This window comes from Stylophora pistillata, chromosome 13 (assembly GCF_964205215.1).
Source record: "Stylophora pistillata chromosome 13, jaStyPist1.2, whole genome shotgun sequence".
NCBI lineage: Eukaryota > Metazoa > Cnidaria > Anthozoa > Scleractinia > Pocilloporidae > Stylophora > Stylophora pistillata.
Genome location: NC_142531.1, coordinates 8,598,060 through 8,624,129, shown reverse-complemented (window position 1 = coordinate 8,624,129; position 26,070 = coordinate 8,598,060). Strand labels below are relative to the sequence as shown.

The 26,070-nt window shown below is 40.8% G+C and overlaps 4 protein-coding genes and 2 pseudogenes across 8 annotated transcripts in view; 3 read left to right on the top strand and 3 right to left on the bottom strand.

Moving 5' to 3' along the window:
- Positions 1-249: 249 nt before the first annotated feature.
- LOC111332396 (BTB/POZ domain-containing protein 6) lies at positions 250-1,832 on the bottom strand. Its single transcript, XM_022937716.2, is given in 4 exon segments — positions 250-472; positions 475-562; positions 565-911; positions 1,225-1,832. Coding segments are annotated over 4 exon segments (996 nt in total). The 5' UTR covers positions 1,658-1,832; the 3' UTR covers positions 250-344.
- Positions 1,833-1,963: 131 nt separating this feature from the next.
- Positions 1,964-26,070, bottom strand: part of LOC111332378 (glutathione hydrolase 1 proenzyme) — a 30,796-nt gene continuing 6,689 nt past the window's right edge. For 2 of the 5 annotated variants that reach the window (XM_022937695.2, XM_022937696.2), the window contains exons 2-11: positions 16,849-16,894; positions 16,243-16,308; positions 10,329-10,498; positions 9,572-9,868; positions 8,900-9,098; positions 7,785-8,089; positions 6,379-6,515; positions 5,563-5,750; positions 4,365-4,605; positions 1,964-3,182 (exon numbers count right to left, since the gene is read on the bottom strand). In XM_022937695.2, coding sequence (XP_022793430.2) covers positions 2,919-3,182; positions 4,365-4,605; positions 5,563-5,750; positions 6,379-6,515; positions 7,785-8,089; positions 8,900-9,098; positions 9,572-9,868; positions 10,329-10,498; positions 16,243-16,308; positions 16,849-16,871 — 1,890 coding nt within the window. In that variant the 5' untranslated portion in view covers positions 16,872-16,894 and the 3' untranslated portion in view covers positions 1,964-2,918. Of the gene's footprint in view, positions 3,183-4,364; positions 4,606-5,562; positions 5,751-6,378; positions 6,516-7,784; positions 8,090-8,899; positions 9,099-9,571; positions 9,869-10,328; positions 10,499-16,242; positions 16,309-16,440; positions 16,624-16,848; positions 16,895-20,874; positions 20,982-26,070 lie in introns of those variants that run through there. The other 3 variants (XM_088743983.1, XM_022937694.2, XM_088743984.1) reach the window with 3 other exon arrangements.
- On the bottom strand, positions 16,913-24,941 carry LOC148717482 (uncharacterized; annotated as a pseudogene).
- LOC148717484 (sperm motility kinase X-like) lies at positions 17,716-19,607 on the top strand (annotated as a pseudogene).
- On the top strand, positions 20,996-22,638 carry LOC148717483 (uncharacterized). The gene is made up of 2 exons (XM_088743987.1): positions 20,996-21,439; positions 21,604-22,638. Exons 1-2 carry the CDS (start codon positions 21,178-21,180, stop codon positions 22,029-22,031), a joined length of 690 nt encoding a protein of 229 aa, XP_088600113.1. The 5' UTR covers positions 20,996-21,177; the 3' UTR covers positions 22,032-22,638.
- LOC111319563 (uncharacterized) overlaps positions 24,898-26,070 on the top strand; it is a 2,112-nt gene continuing 939 nt past the window's right edge. The window contains exon 1 of the mRNA XM_022922308.2: positions 24,898-26,070. This exon is cut by the window's right edge and continues 939 nt beyond it. Coding sequence (XP_022778043.2) covers positions 24,984-26,070 — 1,087 coding nt within the window. The 5' untranslated portion in view covers positions 24,898-24,983.

Below are 26,070 nucleotides of genomic sequence, written 5' to 3'. Positions count from 1 at the left end.
GACCTGTGTCAGGCTATGATGAACGTTATTGTGGACGAAAGAGAATTTCACGTATTTTTCCTTGTGTAATACCAGTCTTACTTGATAACTACTATGTTTGCAAACTTGAATTCAATACCAGAGCACTAAACAGAGGCTTTGCCATACCTTCCACTGAACGAGCGTGGACCCGATATGCTAGCTTCAATGGAAAATCTCTTACCTTTATCCAAAGAAACAGGACGATCAAGAAGAACATCAAATCCCCAGTAACTCATAGGTCGGTGTAGTGCAGATGAAAATGTAGCTGTTTGCGATGTAACGATTTCTCCATTTTCCGCCTGCATAATATTAAGAGTCACTATCTAGTCGTTACCTTCGCTACCAAACAGATATACCCCATAAAACAGAATGTTCTTGTTCACGGAGAAAATGAGCGTGCTTGTTCCATTGGTCCAATCTTTATAAAACACCACCGAATCAAATCTACACAACGTTGAGGGCTCCTCCCTGTTCTAGGTGAGGTCGGAAAATCTATTGGGGAAGTTAACACAGAGCTCAACTGTTGGATAATATTAGAATAATAGTGACTTCATTGAATGTCAGTATCTTGCTATCGAGGACCACAGTAACAAATTCTTCATAGGACATCACAGGAAAACGTATTGCCTTTACATTACACTCGCGGAGGATTTTTCTTACGTCCTGACCATCTTCAGGTAGGCCATTCCCTTTAGATTCCTCCGTCGCCCACTGGATAACACTTTTGAACAATTCTCCCTCACAAATGGTTAAAGTATCCTTTTCGATTACCTCTTCAAGTAAGGATCGATCAACTGTCAAGAATCCATCCGAATTAAAAACGTCTTCGGTCTCTTCGTCGATAACTTTCCAGCATCGATCCGTCAAGGTCTTATTATCATATCTCTGCAGTGGCGGATCCAGGGGGAGGGTCCGGGGTGTCCGGACCCCCCCCCTATCAGACCTGACGCTTACAACTTTGAAACTGAAATTCTTACATCCGCAGGATCGTATATCACTTTTTAACTGGCTGATTTTTTAAATTAATGAATCCAAGTAAACGGTAAGCGGCCAAGGAATTATAACGTGCAACCGCGACTAGTGGGAGAGGGTGTGGGGGGTGTGGGAGAGAAGCAATTTGCCCCAAAAGAGTCCAACAGTCTTTTCTGAACCAAAGTTTGGACTTCCCCTATCAAAAATTTCTGGATCCGCCCCTGCTCTGAGCAAATGGCATAATACTGAGAACGTTTGATAGATCAAGGTTCTCTTGCAGATATTCCGTACATTTATCAGCAAGTGAGGGCACCATGTATTTCTTCGCCAAATACAGCACTCCCATCACGCTACTTCCGCTCAAGACCACTTCATCTCTGTACATGTAACGAAACAACTCCAACAGACTCTCGTACTCGCAGTCAGGCAGTTCAATAGAATTTCTAGTCTCCGCCAGCTCACCGTAAAACATGGACGCAAACACAGGACTGCTGATAGACAGCACGAACTTGTGAGCGGGAATCATCTGTTTACTTTCACTTTCACCATTGGACTTTGGTACGACAAACTTCACATCGCTGAAAAGATCGTCGTTAAACATGAACTCACTTCTTTCTCTGATCGATGGTTCCGTCGTTTGCCAGTTTTTATCGGCGGTAGACATGACTTTTTCGAGCGGAAATAGAAATAATTACCACAACTTGGATTTTATGAAGGCTGGTTCGATGGGCTATGGTTGAATGACCTTGTCAACGGATTTTTCACAAATCATATACAGTGGAACCTCAATTTAACGAACCTCAGTTTCAGCCCGACCAAAGTTACAGTAAAATGTACGACACAGATCGTCGATATAACTAACGAACCAATTTCCCCAGTCCCCTGGCACTTCGTTAAATCGAACCTAATATTTCCTTACAATATCAGACCTGAAGTAAACATTAAGGTCACAAGAATAAAGGAGATGATCAGCAACTTAAACGCTCTTCATTTTTAACTAATTTCTCCTTGTCGGGACCTTAGGAAATACAGTATGGAAGTACAGAACAGTATGGAGAATATGCATATTGAGCAGGTCAGAATGCACTCCCATAGCTTCTTCAAAAACGAAACATTAATTCATTACTAATGGTTCAGCTGTATCAAAAGATTAAAATACAGTGGAATCTCAATTTAATGAACCTCTATATGACGAAGTCCTCGGTATAACGAACGATACTTCAGTTTCAGCCCGGCTAAAGTTACAGTAAAATGTATGACATAGAACCTCGATATAACAAACACTCGGTATAACGAACCAATTTCCTTAGTCCCTTGGCACTTCGTTAAATCGACGCCCCCAGACTACGCGCGAATAGTCCACGTTCTAAATTTCATGTTGAGTTTTTTCCTATCAAATTTGATGACTGTTCAGGAATACATACAACCGTAGCATAAAGCATTTGTCATAAACATAAGGGCATATATCTCAAGCTTTTCATTGTTCTCCCAACATCTCAAGTGGCTTTATCACGTTATAGAGCCCCGTGCTATTGGTTTTATGACATAACTAGTTACATGTCGGCTTTATTACTTCGTAAAGCATCCACTGGGAAACTGAATTCATTAATAAGACGATGCATATTATTATTTTTTTTTAAGTTACAAATATCTATACTGAAGACCGAGTATAACTATAAAAATCTTTAAGAAAAGCTTACTAGGAAAGAGAAAGTATCTTTTCTTGTTAAAGGACATTACTGCTCATTTATTAATTTACGAAAGGAAATGTAAAAAAAGTAACAAAAAAATGTCTCGAATGAGTAATGTGCCCCTCCCCAGCCTCTGCGAAAAAAAAAGCTTCGCCGAAGAGCTACATCGCAAATGATAACAAGTAGGTCTATCTATGTTTCGAACTATAGTATTAGCTTTTCTTTTAATCATCTTCAAAATCCTGCTGCCCAGGAGCCTTTTCTGGGATCCGCCTTTCCGTAACGTTTCCCATCAGGGCTTACGGCCGCCGCTTGTACTACTGCGGAGGAGAATTCTGTTATGTTGTGCCCAAGCCTCTTCAATCCCTCTTGAACGGCGAGAGAAATGGGGCGGATTCTTTCGATGCGAAGGAAGTTTGGCAGTAACTGATGATGAAACCTGGGTTCTTCTACAGCTTTTGTTAACGTCTGATTGAACCAGAAGTAGTTCATCGCCACCTGCACCGTTCAAGAACATAAATTTACGCGGTGAGTACAACTACTTTAAATATAAAAAGACAGAAGAAGCAAAAAGCTGGAAAACAGTTGTAGCATAAACCGTGAACACAATTTTTAGGGGGCAGTCATTATTTATCGCTTGAGGAGGGGAGGGGTCGGTGGACTTTGGGGAAGATCTCGTGAACGAAGGGGTAGATCAGTCGTCGCTGACAGAGTGCAAAGAGGGGACTATGGAAAATTGACTACCAATGAGGGAGGGGGAGGGAACACAACCCTAGGAGGATCAGGTATATATAATTGTCACACAACCAAAATCCTCCAACCCCCCTCTTCCCAGGCGATTAATGGAGAGATTTCGCACCGTGTTTACGTGAAACGTGAACAGAAAAAGTGACTACGTGACCTTGTTTTTCCCGCCAATTTTTCCACGTTTGCCGGTTGCACTTTTGCCGTTCCTTCGTGAAAGTAACCTGTTATGCGTCTGTCGTGGGCGTAAGATTTTCTTTACCTTTTCTCTCACAGAGTAGAAGTTAATTGCTGGAAAAAAGGGCACCAATACTATTTCTTGTAAGACGTACAAGGGCGCCTTCAAATCCGCCATGACGTACGGTCACGCGAATGACGTACGGTCACGCGAAGCTAAGACAGCAAGGTTTCCGCTATTTTACGTCAAACATGAAAGGGCAAGCTGACGTTTGCCGTTTCACGCAAATGCAGTGCGAAATCTCCCAATTAATTACCAGTCCCTTAGACGTGCGAAGCACCTCAACTGCTGTGCGGTTTTAAAGTAACATATTTCTACCTAGTCCCTCCAATTATTCATGTATTTACTTCTGCATTAAAAGAAATGCCTTTGACAGACAAGACAACGTCTTATCTTGAAACAAAGCCAACTGGGTTTTCGAGGCTGTTTTTCGAGTGCCCTCTTAATATAGAGTGTCCGTTTAACCCTTCGTCCCTAAGAGTGACTAACATCCAATTTCTCCTTACAATATCACCCCTGAAACAAAAGTTAAGGTCATGAGAATAAAGGAATGATCACCAACTAAAGAAGCTCTTGACTGTTAAACAAATTCTCTTAGTCACTATTTACGAAACGTATATCGAACAGTGGGGAGAATAAACATACTGATAGCAATCTGTCCACTTCATGAAAATTTTACAGTAGTTGTAAAGTCTTACCAAAGAAATGGCAGTAGTAATTTTTGTGCCGCCTGAGGCCCCGACAACTAGTCGAGTAACATTATTATGGTCCACAATTATGGTGGGAGTCATTGAAGACATCGGTCGTTTTCCAGGTTCGATGAAGTTGCTTGGTGATGGCTCCACGCCGAAATAATTCTTTTCACCTGGAGTCGAAAAGTCGTCCATTTCGTTGTTATAAATGATACCAGTGCGCATAGAGCGATACTTTGACCCAAAGCTGTGATTTACCAGTTAAAGAGAATAAAAAAGGGAAGTTAAAGAAAGGCTAAATTAGATGTACACGAATTCGAATTTAATTTCACTTCTTAGAAATGTTAGACGTTTTTGACGCTAATAATTTCCAAATAAGAGATAAATGGTAAGGCTTTTGCACAAATGAGGCAGCTTTTTAAGAAAATATATATCCGCTGTAACTAGTAGAGAAGGCATCCGACTAGCTCCGTCATACTTTTTTTTTTGTTACCTTTGATATCTAGGTACAAGCGGGACGGGGTTGTCAGGTACTCCACAGATGCTAAGCCTAGGTCAACTGCATGCAGAAATGATATATGTTGCCATAACAACCTTAGCTACAGCTTATGGTGATTTAGAACCACTCGGCCCAGAGGTGGAGTGAGGTGGGGGAGTGGAGGCGAAGAGATGATTTTGGGAGGCCAAGGTAATTTCAGGAGCCTGTCGTTTGTTGTGAAGATGTTAGGGGGTCGTATACGGCATTTCGGTTCTTTGGCTTAAGGAAGAGATTGCGAGGTCATGTAGAGTATCATACTACTCAGTGCTTCTGTGAAGATGACCTTAGGCTCGTCACACAACCATTTTTTCGTTTGTTCGTTATGTCTTTGTTCATGGGGAGGAATGATTGCGTGACAGGTTAATGAACATTTGCGCAGGAGGTTAATGGTTCCCCAAACGGGGGCTATGATTTAACCACACCTTTTTCTTGCCAGGGTTTGGGGTTACTGAAGAACGTTTTTGTCTTGCATCTGATTGGTTGAGAGAGTGGCGCAAAATCTCTTAACCAATCACAGAGTGTAGTGCACTAAAATCAAAACAATCTGGTTTACCTTTGACACTCATTCGAAAATCGCTCTAAAGAGAAGACAGTAACATGAAGAAGATATACTTTCCTCCCCTAATATTAAGCGTTTCCAAATAAGTTGTATATGGTAAGACTTACTACAGATTTACTGTGGTAGTAGCGGAGACTGCATCCCCGTCAGGAGATATCAAAGACAGATGCGTAGTCCCTGCGGGATTGACGCTAGAATAGAAATCCCCGTAGTATTTGTAGTCGAATGTTTGATTGTCGTAAATCCTTTGTCGCAGACTTTCTCCGAACGCTGAGTTGGTCATATTTCGAACAGTCTGTTGGAAACAAAGATTGATTTGTTGAGCAAGAAACCCCGATTTCGCTGAGATATATTTCAGTCTCGCTACAAAATTGCCAAAAGTTTGAAGGTAGGGGGAGAACCAAGTATTAATCACCGCCAAAAGTAGTGGGACACGGACTTGGTTCAGAGTCACCTTAATTTTGCTCCGATTTTTTAAGGGGTCCTCAACCCACACTACAGAACTTTTTTAAACTTGGCTAAAAGATGAACACTGATATAAAGACTGCAATAATGGATGCCAACGAATCAATGTTCGAGTTGTGAGTAGATAGAGTTAAAACTGAGAATGTTTCCAAAAGGATGTAGCGTTTCCATGTTAGATTTTTTTTTTTCAGCGAAGTGACCTGGGACCGTAATGCAAGAGGAAAAAATATCAAGTACATATCGTCTATGCCATTCTTATCAAATGTTGACCTAGCACTTAAAGAACAAGGTTGTAAATGGTTTCGTATGTAACAACAATCGTGGTTACAGAAAGTATGTAGAAAATCTGATATTAGCAACAGTATAATACCAAACATGCATATCACAGTTCAAGTACTAAAACTTATATATTCGATACAACTAAATTTTTCACTGATGGTCTCACATGAAGGCCTTACCTCTTCTACGTCCCAAAACTCTTCGTCTCCCAACAGGGCCCTGTAAGCGTACGCAAACTTGAAAGCTTCAGCTATTCTATGATAGGTTAGCACGGTGCTGTTTACATCTTTACGGTCTTCAGCAGTCATATTGTAGCCTGTAAAACAACAATGATTACTATTCTTTAAAGTTTCATCTCAGTACTTGCGAGACAGCCGGTCGTGAGTGGCTCAACAAAGAGAGCGATACAATCAAGTCTCAATGTTGATAGGCTTTTTTTTTTTTTGCTATCAAAATTTTTAATTGAAAGTATTAACATATGTACTATCCAGTTCAAATGATACAAATTAGTTGCTTCATCTCATCTTTTCGATCATGCCGCATAAGCCCCTGAATGATTTTGGGTCGCTGCTGGCAAAATTTCATTTTCTAAACACGCTTTGAAAACTTTTTCCTTTAGTTACTTTGAATACTAGTTGATTCAAGAACTTTGTTCTGGCTTGTCATTGTGATTGAATTGCCTTTGATTGGAAAACCAAACATGCTTAAATGGATACTAGCTCCCTTTCTGCAGACAAACTCAATCACCGCGCCGCCATCTTTGATGATATGGCGAAATAAGCTTTGGAAGAGGATAACACTACTCTTTGCGAGGGACCAGGGCGTCAAAATACCTAAAAAAAAAAACGCTCTATAACCTGATAAAGCACCCGCTTGGGAACTGAATTGACCAATCAGACAATGCGTACTATGTTCATCAGTGTTATATAAGGATTTAGTATAATTTCAGAGCTGAGCAAAGAGTTTCCAGCAATCTGATTGGTCGAGCGGTTCCTTATATGACGCTATATAATCCGCTCCACGCGGTTTATATAAAATATTAAAATAAAATGTTAATAAATGCTACTAAAATGTTATGATTTTAGAAGTTTCGCTGTTGTTCAGTTCTGAAATTATACTAAAACAATTATTCGCCTCAGGTTCGGTGACTATGTCGAATAATACCCTCGACTTCGTCTCGGGAATTATTCGACGATATTCACCTCGCCTTCGGCGAATAATTGTTAATTAGTATAATTTCAGAGCTGAACAAAGAGTTTCCAGCAATCTGATTGGTCGAGCGGCTCCTTATATGACGCTATATAAACCGCTCCGCGCGGTTTATATAAAATGTTAAACTAAAATATTAATAAATGTTAGTAAAATGTTATAATTTTAGAAATTTCTCTGTCGTTCAGCTCTGAAATTATACTAAAACAATTATTCGCCTCAGGTTCAGTGAAAATTGTCGAATAATCCCCTCGACTTCGTCTCGGGGATTATTCGACGATATTCACCTCGCCTTCGACGAATAATTGTTAAATAGAAAAAAGTCACCAGAGGGACTGATGGCAGACGACATTAGGACACCAACGCACCACATTACCTTTCACAATGTTCATGATTAATGACAAAACGGCACCACTACCCGGGGGTGGGTTCGTATACAAAGTGTAATCGCCCATCTTTACAGTCAGTGGCGTACGAATGACCGTTTGGTAGTTTTTCAAATCCTCCAACGTGATGATGCCTCCACCGTCTCGAATGTCTTGAACAATGTCCTGTGCCAAATCGCCAGTGTAGAAACTCTTTGGATCATCACGAATTCGTTCCAAAGTTTTAGCGAGCTTGGGCATTTTTAATACGGCTCCTAATTTCTTCAAGTTTCCTTTATCGTCTAACAGTAATTCCCTGAAAATCGACACGTAATTATAAATTTCATATTCAGTCCATAGTCAATCTCGGTATGTTATATTAATATGAAACAAAAAAAAAAGAACAAAAAAACACGGTCTTTCCACTTTTTTCAGCACTTCATTTACAGCAATGCTAACTACACGTTTATACATGTATCCCATGTACGGCTAGGCTATCAAGGGGCTTTAACACGAAAACAAAGTAAAACAAAACAAAACAGAAACAAAAGATAAGAGGCAACATTCAGGAATGATCTTCATGAATAGCTTAAGGAAACGTGAAGAAAAAGAAGCGTTTATTTATTCATTCCTTCAGTAGCCTTAAATGATAACGTACTGATGATGGAGTGAATAAAAATTTCAAACTGTTTGAAGCAAAGTTATTCAATGCTGCAATCTCTCAAAGTATATTTAAAGCTGAGCAAAAGAAAGTTCTTTTGCGGTTAAGAGATGACAAACAACGAAAGACGAAATCACCACTGGGGAACTAAACACAGGTTTTTTTTTTCATCAAATTCTAGCAGACTTTTACCCAAGAGCAAGAATATACAACAGTATGGCACAAAGATTTTGTCTGAGGCACGCTCTCGATTTTGAGCAAAATCGAACAATTTAAAAAATTAGTCTAAAGCGAGTAAGTGAGTGCATTAGTGAGGCCGATACCAGGCCATCGCGACAACGCTGACCCACCCCTTCCCACACGCGCGCGCGCGCACACACACACACACACACACACACACACACACACACACACACACACAAACACACACACACACACAAACACGCACACACACGGTTGTTGTACCTCAATCCAGTATCGTTCCTGATCGCTGCCAAAGTGGAATTATGGCTTGCCGCAGTATGAGCAGCATGACCAAATCGGAAACCATTCTTGGCCATATCAATAGCCGGTTGGACTAGATCCCTCCAGGGTAGTCTTCCGTGCGCCTTCCATGCTGTAAGATATCCACTCACCTCACCCGGTACACCTGAGGCGGAGGCTCCTACAGTCAAGGGGTGAGTTTATCTTTTAGCAATCAAACTTTTCTACTAAATACTTCGTTATTGCAGGGAGGTGATGTGGCCTAAGGTTGAACCTTGAACGGGGTATTGTTTTGTGTTTTTGTGACCTTGAGGCTCTCATTACATTAGAGGGTGTTGTCGTGGGCCTTGTGTCCGCATATCATCACGGCTCCCGTGAGATGAAGAGACCAAAAATATTTTACAACTCTTCCTTGAGGACATGCTTATCAATCACTAATAATCCAATCCCCTTCCGCCCCTTACTTTTCAGGCTCGGGTCGGGATATTTATCTTCGGAAAGGTGTTGTGTACTGTCGTCTCTATCAGCGTTTATGAAGCTTTTCAAGTGTACGCAGCAAAAAACGCATGTGTTTTCCAAATAAAATGTGGAAACGTGAACACAACACGAACACGGGTACTCCCAAAAAGAAAAAAAAGACTTATTACATCTGACCTATTTTGGAGCTGAGGTTACTGTTGAGATACATGCGGGGGCTTGCTTTCCCAGGAGCAACTTCTCTAAAATCGTACACTTTGGCCATTCCCAGACTTCTATTATACACGGTCATGAAGCCACCGCCACCGATGCCGGTCGAGTGCATATTGATGATGCCTATACAAAATAAAGCAGCAATGGCGGAGTCCACCGCTGATCCGTTCCTCTTTAGGATATCTCTGCCTACCACTGAACAAGGGGCTGCGTCCGCTGCTACTACCCCATGAGTGTAAGGTCCATCGGCCCCTGGGGGAGCTAGGGTGAAGTGTAGAAGACATGATCATCACAATTGGCCACTGACAGGAAAATTTATTGAATACTTCGACTGGATAAATATCGATTACGTTGAGACAGACCGCAGAAATTATGGTCTTCAAAAATATAAAAATTTCAAACTTCTTTTTTTCTCAGGTAAACGTAAGTTTAATAATAAATAAATCAGTTTGGCGTTATCAAAAGCTAGGAAATCGTTGGTAAGTATTTCCATAAGAGTGAATGTTTTATTTAAATGATCTCATATATTAAATTTGTCTCTCGATACAAAACGCAAAGGAATAAATAAAGTCATCAAAGTGTACTTTAAATCTACGAAACAAAGCCCTGCATCACCTTTGAAATATTCCCTAAAATGTTAATGTGAATTGATTTTATAAGATTTAAGAATAATTTCCAGCCGCGCAGGCGCACAGGCTTCAGTATCTATTCAGCCTCTTACCTCCCGTGGGCAGCGGTGGAACGAACGATTCAGTAGATCCCGGTACATTTTTTCCTTGTCTTTCTTGTTCTGCCTCTTTTTTTTTCAGCACTAAGGCAAGCACAATAGCGAGAATTATCAAGATCACAACTATAATCGCTACTGCCATGATGATTTTCCATTTTTTGGAGCTGCAAAAATAAACACACCGTATATTAAGAAAATACCCTTTCTAGCCCATATATCCAAAACTGTTCCAGTCTGAGAATAATTGAATATATGCATCAACCTAATGGGCCGATTTGAAGATGACACAACTTGTTTTGGAGGAATGAATCGATGGATGTCACACCAGTGAATCGCAGAACCCTCAGGCAGTGGTTTCCACAACTGTTTTCCATAAGCGGCTGTCTATGGAGTAATAGATGGCCTCCTTGTTGCCGTGCCCTCCCTCCACCCCGCCCCCCGCGACGAAGAGAAACGGAAGGAAGGGAACTTCCACGAAAACTTTACACAAATCGTGTTCTGTGACGTCACTCTACTCTATGCAAAATTATCTATCTTCATAATATTTTTGGAAAGTGGCACGTGCTAGCGGGTAAAGTAATCGAAGTTAAAAAACAACATTTAGATGGCTGTGCCCGAAAAGGGGCCATAAAGCGAAACTCAAACACGAGAACCTTTTCGCGGGCAAAACAGACGGTTGGTACGAGTTCTTAAAGGCGGTGATCGTCCGTAACCGGCTGTTATTGAAAACCCTACTCAGGGATTCAGTTCAACAACAAGCCCTGGTTGTTCAAAGGTCGAATAACATTATCCACTGGATAAATCGCTGTCCTGTGGATAGCATAGTGCGTTTTGCTATCATTTATCCGTCGGATAGCGATTTATCCGTGTTAATTATTCGCCCTTTAAACAACCGGACCCAGGATATTGGTCTCAGATCAATATCAGCATCTGAGCAACTGCGCACCCACCCCTCCCCTAACCCAACGACAGTCGACTGACAACAGGTAGGGGTTAATGTTTGTTTGGGGGAGGGGTAGGTGCGCAGTTGCTCGGACATCGAGATTAATCTGGTCTTCATTTTTTTGTTTCTGAGATGAAGAGTGGGGGGAGGGGGGTGGGGGAAGGGGGTACGCTTTTTAGCATGATTCTGTCCAGCCGAATTAACTCTGTTTCAAAGCTTTCCATTGTAAAAAGTAAGACGCTAAAACGCTAAAAAGTAAGACGTAAAACGCCAATGATATTTCTATTTTTAAATGTCTTTAAAAGAAGAAGCAGGTTTTTTAGATAGAGTTTTTTTTGTTTTTTATATGTTTTTCGTTTCACGCACATGTTTTAACGAGTTTTTATCACTCCTAGCTGTAGCGTGCGTAAATAAAGTATTTGTAGGATGCACGATCCCCGTATCAAATAAAGTATTGTATTGTATTGTATGGAAGTATTGTTTTTCCAAGACAGCGGACATGACACGGTTATTAAGACCTCGTAACGTTGGAAACAAGTGTTCCCTTATAAACGCTCTAACTTGATGGCTGGGATAAATCAAATCTCGTGGCAGGCTGGTGGAAAAAGGAAGGGGAACGTATGATTCTACCCAAGCGATGATGCTACCCGTGGGATTTTTCTTCTACAAACTCGAATCCCATAGCTATCTTCGCCATCTGCTGCAACCCTCCCCACTCCCACCCCCACCCTTCCCCCCCTTACCGGATCTCTGATGCGTGCCGGCAAAAATAGTTGTTCATGCAAATTTAGGGTTACGACGAATCCATTTCCCTTAATGTACAGTAACTAACTTTCGTCTGATAGACAGCCGAATCAGTTTGTCTATATCCTTTAAAAGGGCCTTTACTCAGACAATCATGCCCTCGTCTGAGAGTTTCTAATAATTTACCAAGGCCCCCGAAAATCCACTTTAGCGGCATATGGTATTACGTGGACTGGACTGGACTGGACTGGACTGGACTGGACTGGACTGGACTGGACTGGACTGGACTAGTAAAGCGCGGACTAGTAAAACGCGGACTAGTAAAACGCGGACTAGTAAAACGCGGACTAGTAAAACGCGGACTGGTACAACGCGGACTAGTAAAACGCGGACTAGTAAAACGCGGACTAGTAACACGCGGACTAGTAACACGCGGACTAGTAAAACGCGGACTAGTAAAACGACAACAAAAAAAAAAACAATTTCATACGAAGGCGATCATAAGACTTAATGGCAAGCCAATTTAGTAAGTGACAATCCCTGTTTGACCCTTAAGCTGCAAATGGGTTTGACATTCGCCAGATACAAACGGATTTATAAGTTTAGGCTAAGAAAGAATTTTATTCAGCACCAGTTCAAAATCCTAAAATACACTTTCGTCGTAAATTTCACGGCAGAAACGCAGGAATTCGATAGATAAAAGTCGCATTAAATCTCTTTGTGTCTAGGTAGAAAGAGTCTCATTGACTTCAGCATTTCGGTGGAAGAAAAACCGATTTACACACGCCATTACAGAAAACAAACAAGCAGACTGACAACTCCAAAACACATATTTGCATTCACATACAATTTGACTTTCCGTGAAATTTTAAAACGGAACAGAGGTAAATCTTCGAAGATTAATCGTCGTTGGAAATAAAAAATACTTTCCGTAAGATCTCTGTTTTTCTTTTTACGAGAAAATCGTCGCATGATCATTTCACTCGTGTGTGTTTGTCATACCAGTACTGCTGTTTCTTCAAAAGCGTATGCTGTTTTCTTCTTTAATTGACAGGTGTCACATCGTGACAGTTGCTTATCAAAAAAATGTTTCGGCGAAAACATTCTCTTTAACTTGAATAACGTTTGTGTTCTTTATAACTCACTCGCCATCAAATTGTGAAGTTCATGGAGGATTTTCCCGTAATTAAACTCGTAATTGTAGCCCTAAATCATTCGGGTTCTTTTAGCAATCATTGTTTTTATACGTTAGAAAAAGATAAAAGTGTCATTCACCAGCATAGGTCGGTCCGTAACGGGAACTTCTGAACTGTTCGTATATTTCTGAACTGTTCAAAAATTGGTGTAGCATCCTGGATTCTTTAAGGCTCGGGTCGCATTACGACCGAATTGTTTACTCAAGGGATTAAACTCTGTCAACACAAGCATTTTCTAATGCGACCCAATTTTTGCGGTTTCCTAAAAGTTTCAAAATTCTAAAAATCATCAAAGACGCCGGTGTGCCTGGGTGGGGCTGACCGATTTTGCCAAATTCTTTTGAAACGAAAGGACCCGGGTCCGTTGCGGATAAAGTTGTCATTTGTGCGTGCGTGTGAAAAAAGATAAAACCAAAAAGAGCGGGAAATTTCTCCATTTCTCAATTTCTCCACCTCTCCATCAGCAAAACAAAAGCAAACCTTTGATTTTTTTTGTTGTTGTTAAATAGCTGAAAACAAAAAGACTATAATCGCCATGCAAAGTGTTCTGTTTCGCCGCATGGTTAGTTCGGGGGAATGTTTATTTTTGCCGGATGTGAGATTGACTGCGTGATTGACGTTTCCATTTTAACCCGGTTGAAATGCGATCCTAATTAATGTTGTCAATTTCATTTTTGTTTTCCCGTTAAAAAAATTTGGTTTTAGGTTTTTCGAAATCCGGTGAAATTAAACTTGACTGTAATGCGACCCCCCTAAGTAAAATTGTCTTGACTCAGTTGCATTAGAAAACGAAAATTGTCGGCTCGCGTCTCCTTAAATGATTGCCAAAGGAGCCCGAATGAATCGGGGCTACAATTACGAGTTTGATTACGGGAAAATCCTCCTTGAACTTAACAATTTGATAGCGAGTGAGTTATAAAGAAAACAAACGTTATTCAAATTAAAGAGAAAGCTTTCGCCGAAACACTTTTATTTCTAAAGGTAATTAAAAGGCTTCCGAGCAAATTTTGAAACATTTTTTGATAAGTAACTGTCACGATGTGACACCTGTCAATTAAAGAAGAAAACAGCATACGTTTTTGAAGAAACAGCAGTACTGGTATGACAAACACACACGAGTTAAATGATCATGCGACGATTTTCTCGTAAAAAGAAAAACAGAGATCTTACGGAAAGTATTTTTTATTTCCAACGACGATTAATCTTCGAAGATTTACCTCTGTTCCGTTTTAAAATTTCACGGAAAGTCAAATTGTAAGTGAATGCAAATATGTGTTTTGGAGTTGTCAGTCTGCTTGTTTGTTTTGGCGTGTGTAAATCGGTTTTTCTTCCACCGAAAAGCTGAAGTCAATGAGACTCTTTCTACCTAGACACAAAGAGATTTAATGCGACTTTTATCTATCGAATTCCTGCGTTTCTGCCGTGAAATTTACGACGAAAGTGTATTTTAGGATTTTGAACTGGTGCTGAATAAAATTCTTTCTTAGCCTAAACTTATAAATTCGTTTGTATTTGGTGAATGTCAAACCCATTTGCAGCTTAAAGGTCAAACAGGGATTGTCACTTACTAAATTGGCTTGCCATTAAGTCTTATGATCGCCTTCGTATGAAATTGTTTTTTTTCGTTGTTGTTGTCGTTTTACTAGTCCGCGTTTTACTAGTCTGCGTTTTACTAGTCCGCGTGTTACTAGTCCGCGTTTTACTAGTGCGCGTGTTACTAGTCCGCGTGTTACTAGTCCGCGTGTTACTAGTCCGCGTGCTACTAGTCCCCGTTTTACTAGTCCGCGTTTTACTAGTCCGCGTTTTACTAGTCCGCGTTTTACTAGTCCGCGTTTTACTAGTCCGTTTTACTAGTCCTCGTTTTACTAGTCCTCGTTTTACTAGTCCACGTTTGACTAGTCCACGTTTTACTAGTCCGCGCTTTACTAGTCCAGTCCAGTCCAGTCCAGTCCAGTCCAGTCCAGCACAGGCCTTGATGTTATAGACAGGTTTTTTTCCCCCTTTCGCGAGTTGCGAAAGATCTGGGGCCTTTAAAATAACAACCTCAGTTAACATTCCTTATGCGTAACGATACGGTTCTGTTTACGTCTTATAAAGAGCCATGATCTTGAGTGAGCCTTATTAAGTGAGCCGTAACATACTGACAGAGTAATTGGTTGATAATCTGGCGAGCAATATCTTGGTTTTGTTTCTTCAATAATACAATAACACTCACAGTAAAAGAAGAGTATTAGCGCGAACGCAGTCAAATTTAAATCATTGTCTTTGCTCTGGGCTGTTTGATTATTCCCATGCAATCTTTAATGTGGTTGTTCTCGGAAACCATGCCAGAAATCTGCTGCTTTGTTATCACCGCGCGCGCTCACTAATCCTAATAAACATATTCTATTTCAAGTACTTCTTTACGTACGTGGCTGCAAAGTCCATGAGTCAACGTTTTTAAGCAAATTAGTAGAAAACCGTGACAAAGGCTATTGACTCGAGCACGATTACGGTGCAGATAATATCACGCTAAAATCAAATCTGAAATTCGCGGAATTCAATGGCGATTTAAGAGTCAGTCCTGAGGAACGAAGATGTTTACAACAACAAACATATGAAACATATTTGTGAACTGCGGTTATGAGACGTATATGAGAACGATCCTTCGCAGTAAAGCACTATTTGAGCAATAGTGAAAATCAGACCTGAAAAAAAAATTTCAGGCCTGTACGGGACTCGAACCACTTCGAGTCCCGTACAGGCCTGAAATTTTTTTCAGGTCTGATTTTCACTATTGCTCAAATAGTGCTTTACTGCGAAGGATCGTTCTCATATACGAAGATGTTTACATTACAAAGAAACCGATCCTTCTAATTGGAACTTAAAGTTCCACACACAACTAAACAACTTCAACGCAGGAAAATTGGCGTTAAACTTAGGTAGATGATTAAATTGTTTGGAGAACTTTTCTTAAGTGAGGTTACAACTGTTCCGGGGCGAAGACTACTACCGAAGTCTACATTCTGTACGAATATTTACTCACATTTTGCGACCTTGTTCAAACTTCAATTCCACCTTTTGGTCTGTGGCGGGGCCGTCCTCGACCTCCCTGTGAAGGAGAATTGGTCAACTTACAATATATGCAAGATATCAATCTCTGAGAAATAAAAAAAGTCGACCGCTCGCCATATGTTTAAGTCGACAGAGGGTTGACAAACAAACGTCAGATTGATGAATTCACCTTAGCGGTTCAAATTCATCTTTTTCCATCTTGAATTGGTGATGAACAAGTGCACGTGGAGTTTTTAAGTCTTTTGTCCACAGAAGACGTGCTCTCTATTGTCTTCGACCATGCGTTCACTTAGCTTTCGCTATTGTAATTTTTTAAGAGAAAGCCAGAGGCGAAACAGGTAAGGACCTCTTTAACGTGAAAAGAGATATTTGGAAGTTGCAAGCAATAAGATGTCCATGCTATTTTCATCTTTGATTTAAGTGTCCTTCGCGATATTGTTCACAACCGCGCTTGACGTCATCTTCAAATAACGCAAACAGCAGAACGCACGAAGTTATTAACCAAGCTGTGAAAAACTCTGAGTGGACTCAGTGGAGGTTTTACAGAGGTTATTAAACTTCAAAAGATTTCACTCACATCTTATCTTTCTGTCCTTCCATGATTCCCTCCAGCTGATACAAACCTTGTAAGAAAAATACAAGGAGCGCATTTTCAAATTTTCTTCAATACTACTTCAGTAGAACTCATTCATGTTTGCGTTGTTCGATTCGGCAGCTTCTTCTCTCACTTAAACCCTTTACACTCTAACATCAGTCTGCATATTCTCCATACTGTTCTCTTTACATTTCTTAAGGTGCTGTCAAGGAGAATTTGTTTAGCAATCAAGAGTTTCTTTAGTTGGTATTAATTTTCTTTATTCTCTTGAAAATGTATATTCTCAATATGAACAAAAACTACGAATAGACGCCCGTATTGTAGTATGCGTCCTTTCTTTGGATGTGCTACACAAACTAAAACCAAATTACGGAGCACACGACCGCTAGCTAAGGAGAAAAATTAGTATGAACCTGAGCTCTCAAAGCCATTAATCAATCGATCGATTATACGGCGTGCGATAGTTGCTTTTCTCATCGGAGCATGAAAACAGTAACTTTGACAGTTTACAGAGCGTGTTATTTCTTGGTTCCTGTTTATACATTCAACAGTTGCCTAAAGCCAGCTGAATGATATGCTACAAATTGATATGCAAGAAAGTTAATAAGTTAATAGGACGGAAAAAAGTTGATTTGAAATTTCTTCACCCGGTAAAAAGGTCACAGGCGTTCCTAAACTAAAAAAAATCAATAATTTTGTCCAAAACTGGCCTCTTGGCTGGATCGGGTTGCACTGCGGTTTGAAGTATTTCAGGTAAGGCTTCCACCTTCGTCTTTCGGTAAATACTGTTCGCCATAATTGCTAGACTAAAAATGTCGCTAGCGACACTTTGCCCATGTTGTCGCCTGACCATGACGAGCTTTAAACCACTTAATCCTTTTATGCAAATGAGCTAATGCGAGCTTCAATCTCGCACAAAGCTCATTTGCATAGTAACTGGATACTTCTGACTGACACAGACGACCTGCGCACTCCAGGCAGCCTTCCTGTAAGGTGTCATAATCCTGACATCGATGTGACAGATAATCGCTTTTGCAGTGTTTTCTTTGCCGGTTATACTTGTCATCAAGTTTCATTAAGACGGCTCTCGTGTTTCTGGAGTACAGTGAAGTTTTCGTAAATTGTGAGATCGGATGGAAGAGCACGTGTTCAACTATTTCACTCTTCTTTCTTGGGAATTCATTCATAAAATGTGGGCGGACCTTGCAGCATCCAATAAGCTGGAAATAACAAATAAACGGGAAGTAAAATCGCGAAAAAATACTCCCGAGGAGAAACGAAAACAAAATAGAGAGTGGAGAAAGCGAAAGCGACAGCAGAAGAAAGCGCGTAACCTGGATCTGCTCGCTAATACTGAAGTTCTGCCGGACATCAATGATGGACCAAAATGTGGCCGAGACGAACTTGATAGATAAGACATCGATTTCTCCAAATCTGGTTACAGAACAGGTAGGCAACGAAAGCGGACTTATCATGCTTGAGGCTAATTCGAAAAAGGAAATGTTGAGTAATGCGAAGCGACCACGATTAACAAACCTCTTGGATGTAGATTGTTCAAGATCAGCAACAATGCTTCGGATGGCACTTGAGGACGACGCAAAACGCAAGCCGACTCAACATTCAAGGCCGTTATTAGCACAGACAACGTTTCAACGCATTGTTAGTCAGAAAAATATCCATTTGAAGAGTATGTCTGATAAACAATTCAACTGCAACTTTAAAGAATTGATTCGGGAACATTTGGAATATCTAACCCAACATTCTATTGGCAGTGGAAGTTTTGGCCAATGCTTCAAAGCAAGTTACCGCGGGATCGCCGTTATTGTGAAGCAAATGACACACAATGACAACACCGAAGAACAGTACAGGGCAAAGAGAAACCTTCTTCATGAAGCAGGGGTTATAACTGCGTTGGGGGATCATGCTAATCTCCCAATGTTGTTTGGAGTAGTTACAAAGAGCGTGCCCTTATGCCTTGTTCTACAGTTCCATGGCGTCAACCAAGAAAGCACTACTCTTCATCAGGCAGCGAGCAAAAACCTACTTAAACCAACAGATTGTATTTCACTGTTTATAGAGATAGCTTCCACCTTGAGCTATGTTCATTTAAAAGGCTACCTGCACAATAACGTTAAGGCTAACAATGTGGTATTGGAAAGAAAGTCCGACTCTGCGAAATATGACCCGTTTCTTATTGATTTCGGTAAAAGCACCAAGTTGGGGTTGCCATCCTCAAAACGAAGTTCGTCCTACTGTTCAAGAAAGACCTATTTAGCACCAGAAGTCCAAAAAGAAAAACGTTACAGCATTGCTAGTGACATTTACTCATTAGTAAGAATGCTGAAGGCTGTGTCGTGTTTAATAGGTTTTTATGACAAGGTGCGGGTGCTTGTGAAAAAAGCCACTGACGAAAACCCCGGTGATAGGCCTACTGTTGAAGAATTTTTGCAACAAATCTCTACAATTATAGCATAGGTATTTCGCTAGTTCTTTTTCCCACCTCGTTGCCATGTTCCCACCAATAACGTAGCTACATTTTCTGCCTTTAAAGCACACACAACCCACAATTCCTATATTCGCTCCGACGAAGGGCTAACGCTCGAAACGTCAGCTTTTGTAATCGTTACGGTGGCCAATTTACCATTTCAACTTTGTTGATATATCCAAACTTTTTCCCATGCCATGCGTTCTTGTAAATCGACCCCAACAATTCATTAAAAAGAAACACAAAGAATATTTAATTTTTTTTTTCTTTCTTTCTTTTTGGAATCTCAACTCAAATGGCATTAAACAAAAATGCTGGATTGTACTGCACTTTTGGGTGTGCCACCTTAAAGTACAGCCTACTGAATAACATCATCGAAAGAGTGTAAAAATACAAAAATGCTGGGTTATACCGCACTTTTGGGTGTACCACCTTAAAAGTACAGCCTACTGATTGAGATCATCGAAAGAGTGTAAAAATACAAAAATGCTGGGTTATACCGCACTTTTGGGTGTGCCACCTTAAAAGTACAGCCTACTGATTAAGATCATCGAAAGAGTGTAAAAATACAAAAATGCTGGGTTATACTGCACTTCTGGGTGTGCCACCTTAAAGTAGAGCCTACTGACTAAGATCATCGAAAGAGTGTAAAAATACAAAAATGCTGGGTTATACCGCACTTTTGGGTGTGCCACCTTAAAAAAACAGCCTACTGATTAAGATCATCGAAAGAGCGTAAAAGTACAAAAATGCTGGGTTATACCGCACTTTTGGGTGTGCCACCTTAAAAGTACAGCCTACTGATTAAGATCATCGAAAGAGTGTAAAAATACAAAAATGCTGGGTTATACCGCACTTTTGGGTGTGCCACCTTAAAAGTACAGCCTACTGATTAAGATCATCGAAAGAGTGTAAAAATACAAAAATGCTGGGTTATACTGCACTTCTGGGTGTGCCACCTTAAAGTAGAGCCTACTGACTAAGATTATCGAAAGAGTGTAAAAATACAAAAATGCTGGGTTATACCGCACTTTTGGGTGTGCCACCTTAAAAGTACAGCCTACTGATTAAGATCATCGAAAGAGCGTAAAAATACAAAAATGCTGGGTTATACCGCACTTTTGGGTGTGCCACCTTAAAAGTACAGCCTACTGATTAAGATCATCGAAAGAGTGTAAAAATACAAAAATGCTGGGTTATACCGCACTTTTGGGTGTGCCACCTTAAAAGTACAGCCTACTGATTAAGATTATCGAAAGAGTGTAAAAATACAAAAATGCTGGGTTATACCGCACTTTTGGGTGTGCCACCTTAAAGTACAGTCTACTGAATAAGATCATCGAGAGAATAAAAATTCAAAAACGCTGGGTTATACCGCACTTTTGGGTGTGTCACCTTAAAGTACAGCCTTCTCAATAAGATCATTGAAAGAACTCTCACAAGAAAGAAACTTTAAGTTCATGGATCTCCTAAGAAAGGTAACTAGTGGATAGTGTGAAATTGAAAAGGAAGCAAGTACTTACAAATGGTGTCCTTTTTGATACCGCTCTCTTACAAAACATCTGGGCGCTGCACAATATGTTTCTTTATATCCTTTGACTTTTGCTAATAAGCCGCATCCACAATTCAACTAAAATAAACCACGTTTTGAAATGCTTAAAAGCTGTTTGAAGGGGTTATTCGCATACTGATATGCTTGATCAATCTATAACATATTTAACTAATTAATACACGTGGTTTAACTTTGGAAAGCAAGTTTTCATAGCCAATCAGAAAGCAACTTAAAAAGGTGTTGATGGAGCTTGCATCTGTAGCTTCGTTACAATATGACTTCGAAAAGCTACCAGGTTTCGTGCCATAAATGCGAAAAACCTTTGAACACAAGCTTCGCTCTGAAACAGCACTTGGTTAAGGCGCATTCAATTACAACTTTACCGAAGAGAATAAGCTTTGTGAGTGAAGGAATCGAAGCGCCACTTCCAAAACCACAAAGAATAAGCAAGAGGGCCGGAACGTATCGCGCTTATAAGACATGGAGAGAAAGTGTGCAGAAAGGAATAAAAAATGCTCACCACCCAAGAGCTCGAGGTAATTTTGAATATCAAAAGTCTATATATGATCTGTTTCACATCTATGTGTCAGCGTCGCAAGTAGTCTTGCTGTATTTTGAGGAGCTTGAGGTTGCCATTGACGTTACTTTGTTCTTTAACATAAAGCAAAATGGCATAAACAGGAAATGAATTTCGTTCCAGCTGAGTTCTTCAGACAGTTTCTGGCCGATCTGGGCAAGCCAACAGTATACTCTGTCAAAGACACCAGTCACTGGAGAGCTCCAATATTCCATACAAGTGCGAGACGGATTTCTTTCAAGATTTTTGAAATGAAAGCAATTCGATCTGCGTTACCGGAAATACAGATAGCACAGGCCTGGTGCGGTAACAGAACCATAAGCGAAGATGATGAAAATGAGTTAGAAGACATCAAAACGGCCGAGGACGCCATTCATGCAGCTGTTAAACGTGCCAGAACGACCAGAAGGCGTGTATCGTGTAGAAGCCAGTTAAACGTCAGTAGTCCGTCAAGAGAGTTTGAAGTGATCTGGTGGCCGGACATGTACGAGACAAGTGGCTACGGCAAAATTTCATTGCGGTATTACGTTGGAAAAGTATTTCACTCGTGAACCACTAAACAGAGAATCCCCTCTGAAAATTTCGTCGTTATCTTTACATGCTGAACCACAACTTCGGCGTAAAGTTGATTTTACAAGGAACGACTTAGCCGTGTCACTTAGCGCGGACAATTCTTAACAAGGACATTCACGTAGTCCTTTATCCTGGCAAAAAATTCAGATGAAACGAGCCTTTCACTAATTTCTCGCTGCCGCAAAAGACCGACAAAAAGTCCAAATGAACTGACAACGTACACTTTGCCTGATTGTCTTTGAAGAGTCTCCCCTTTCTCTGGGACCCACTCATTGAACAGCCTCTTCCCGCCATTGCTGCTCATGACACTCAATTCCCGCTTTGATACGGAGGATAGTTCTCCTAGAAAACGGCTGAAAAAGATATTCTGAGCAAAGAATTGTGGAATTTTTCCACATGATTCCTTTGTGACCGCATACCAGTTCTTCTGATGATCGAGGCAGGGCGCAAACACTTGAATAACTGGCCACGAGTGAATGACTAGCCGAGGAGCGGGAGATTTTCCCTCCATCGCGTTTCGGCGCCAAAGCAGTACTAAGTTCACTTGAATTTCAAATTTGCCTCTCACTTCTGATATTAACTATTCCTGGGTAATTATAAATCTAATTTTCTCGTTTTGTACATTTGTACTTGTGTTGTGGTCAATAGAACGGCACCTTGCATCATAGGCATGGTTGTGTGACAAGCGTGACTACCCAATAATCTTCGTTGTTTCGTGTTTCGACTAAGGCTCAGTGCAGACGCCGAACCTAATTCCTTTAATTGAGTACATGAAAAGATCGGCGTCTGAATCAATTTGGAACGCCTTTGGAACGGTTTTGATTCAGACGCCGTTCTTTTCATGTGCCGATCCTAACACAAACATTATTTTAGTGTATTTGCAAGCAGTTTGAGTGGTTTTACTGGAAAGTCCAAACAAAACGGTGTCTGAATCAACAGGGGCACTTCTGTTAATTTAAGTCGGTCCAAATTCGAATTGGGTACGGCTCATGAATAGTTCGGCGTCTGAACCGGGCCTACATTGTCCTCTCCTTATCGTTTACGACATGGACAATTTGGTGTCTGCACGGCCTGTTACGTGCCACAGAACGTGAACTTTGTGTAGATTGCAATGATAGCGTTCTACAGCAGCAAAGGAGAGAGGTGGACGCCTCTAAATGGCTGCTGAAAAATTTAAGTGTTGTGGTATAATCCTCGATACTGCTTCACTGGCTCACGCGCGCAAACTTCACGGACAACGCTCCAAAATATAAAATACTTCTCGTTACTTGTTTTGTTTTTTTTTTTTTTTGAAGCACCGAGACGGATGGCGGCAAGCTCAATTTTTACTCTCTTTCAGCATTTGGTTCGCATCGATTTAAAAACATCTCGCTATTTACGAGTGATATCATCATCCCCCAGCCTAATAAAGAAACTTTCAAGGGCGCATAGTGAGGTGTTCAAAGGGTAGATTTCCAGTAAGAGCGATGTTCCAGCTGAAGTTAAACTTTGTTTAATACTGACGAGAAAAACACCGCTGGGAATATTTTTTTAATAATTTTTTTATTTATTTATTTTTTTCATTATTTTACTTCGTTTGAGTTTTTTCTGGGGTGGGAAAATACAATGCTCGCTTCCGAAGTCCGCAGATGTTGTAAAGTATCCCATTTCAAGATCTACCGTGGTTTCCTGGAACGTGCCAATTGATATTTTGTATGTTAAAAGTGTTAATTGATTTCATCCAGCAAAAGTCAATACAGCCACAAGCATAACTGACAGGAGTTAACGCCTCGGGTACACGGTGGGGGGCCAAATTCTTTTGGTGTCCAAAGCTCGTCATGTTCTCGGGCGCAATATGCGGAAACTCTTTAAGATACGTTGCCTGTTGTTGCAAAGACAAATTTTTGGGTCCTTTGAGACGAGTCATGGGTAAGCTTTTGCCGAAGTCAATTAAGACAGGATTATAGCTTTCATCTCGATGGTCGATGACCACATTGTTACCCTTCAAGTCATTGTGCAGGAAGCCCACATTGTGAACATGGCGAAGAGCTTCCGCTACCTTGCGAATTATCTCTCGCCAAATCGAAAACTCTGGGATAGCTTCTTTATTCAAAGTACTGGAGATAGTGAAAGATTCACTGCAGTTTCTTTCACCATGGAACTGGATAATAAGCTGGAAAGGTGCATTCCAAACAACAAAGGAAGTCCTGGATGGTCACCTAGTTAGTTCATGATACGTGCCTCGTATCTTAATGCCTCCCTTTCTTTTCGACTTGCACTTTCAAGCGTTTCCCGTCTAGATGGGTTTAGCTTCAGCTGCTTTACTGCTTTATCCAGGCCTCTGTAAGAACCAAGGTAGCAGGAGTCAAAGCTACCGGTTCGAAGACGCGTTTCCTTTATTCTGACGTGGGATGGATTAATTTCCTTTATCACTGGGGCCGTTTCATTTGTGCGAGGGATTTTCTTCGGCACTTCATCCCCTTTCTGGACGGTGGAGACACGTTTTCTTAGGTTTTCTCTTCGCTTTTGGTTTCCACTACCTTTCGCAGAGACAGCCGGTCTTTGTATCTGCACAGTATGATGCTCAGCATTATTCCCCTCTCAACGAGTTCTCCTTCATCGACGCGCTTCTTTCTTCGCTCTTTGCCGATAAGCCTCTCTTGCTCGTCCATTTGTCTTATTACAGAAATCGAAAACGCACAAAAAGATCGAGGTCGACCACAACACAAAGTTGCTAGATACTCGGAAATATGACTCCTCTTTACTGTCCCGAAAAGCAGTTTATGTTTGTGTTATTAGATTTAGCAGCTTCTTGTCTCACTTAAACCCTTTACACCCTAACATCAGTTTGCATATTCTCGGTTTTCACTCACGTGACCAATGCCCTGACAACCGTTGCTATCCGCCATGTTGGTGTACAAACAAACACAGTTGTGAAGAAGTAAGTCGTGATGGTTCTGTGCTTATTCGTGGATTGCCATTCAAGAAGCGGGCGAGATAAAGATATTTCCTTCTTTAGAGTGCCTTCAATTGTCACTAATCATGGCGAGGAAGCCGAGGAGCTCTCCTTAGAGCGACGAACGCAGTGGATAGCTGCTATAAGCAGAGATGACTTGACGGAGCAAATCCTAAAAAATGACCGTGTTTGTAGCCGTCATTTCGTCTCAGGTCAGCCAGCAAAAGACTTTGATAAGTTCAATATTGATTGGGTGCCAACGCTAAATCTGGGACATTCAAAGAGAGATAAGAAAGGTAGCAGTAAAGCAGACCAGGATCGGGCGGAGCGAGCTAAAGGTAGACGAAAGAAGAAGTTGAACGAGACAAAAGCAGAAATCGAGGAGAAGAAACTCCGCTTGAATGATGAAGGAACTCAAGCTTGCAATATATCCTTTATAACTTTAAGCAGTGATCAGGGTTTATCAAAAGAAGAAATTCAGGAAACAGGGGAAATTGATGTGTCGTTCGCCGATCAAAGCATTGCTGAAAATGAGAAAAGTTGTCAGACCGAAGCCAAAAGTTTTGGCGACATGTGTACTCAGACTGACGTTTTACGGCGAAAACTTTATAATGCAAGCTCACAGACAGAGGACTTCGATTATCTGTTTACGTCAAATAAGAGAATCGTCGAATTTAACGAAGAGTTTTTCCGGAATAGCGACGATAAAGTACTGTTTTACACTGGTCTCCCCTCATATGAAATTCTGAACTTTGTGTTTGAACTCGTGTCACCGTCTGCACCTCGCCGTTCTCAATCGCTGAGTCCTTTTCAAGAACTTGTTATGGTCCTGATTAAATTGAGATTGGATGTACCGTTTCAAGACCTAGCTTATCGCTTTAACATCTCAGTTCCCACAGTCTCCAGGACATTTCATTCGTGGTTGATGACTATGGACATAAGGTTATCCCCATTAATCCATTGGCCTGATCGTGAAAGTCTCATAAGTACAATGCCACAATGCTTCAAGTTCAGCTTTGGAACGAAAACTACAGTAATAATTGACTGCTTTGAAATTTTTATTGAAAAACCCACTAATTTAC

Bases quoted from the DNA above. Each gene is read 5' to 3' on its own strand.
- LOC148717483 (XM_088743987.1), top strand. From the start codon at position 21,178: ATGACTTCGAAAAGCTACCAGGTTTCGTGCCATAAATGCGAAAAACCT. The intron at 21,440-21,603 runs GTAATTTTGAAT...ATTTCGTTCCAG, and splicing joins TCACCACCCAAGAGCTCGAG to CTGAGTTCTTCAGACAGTTT.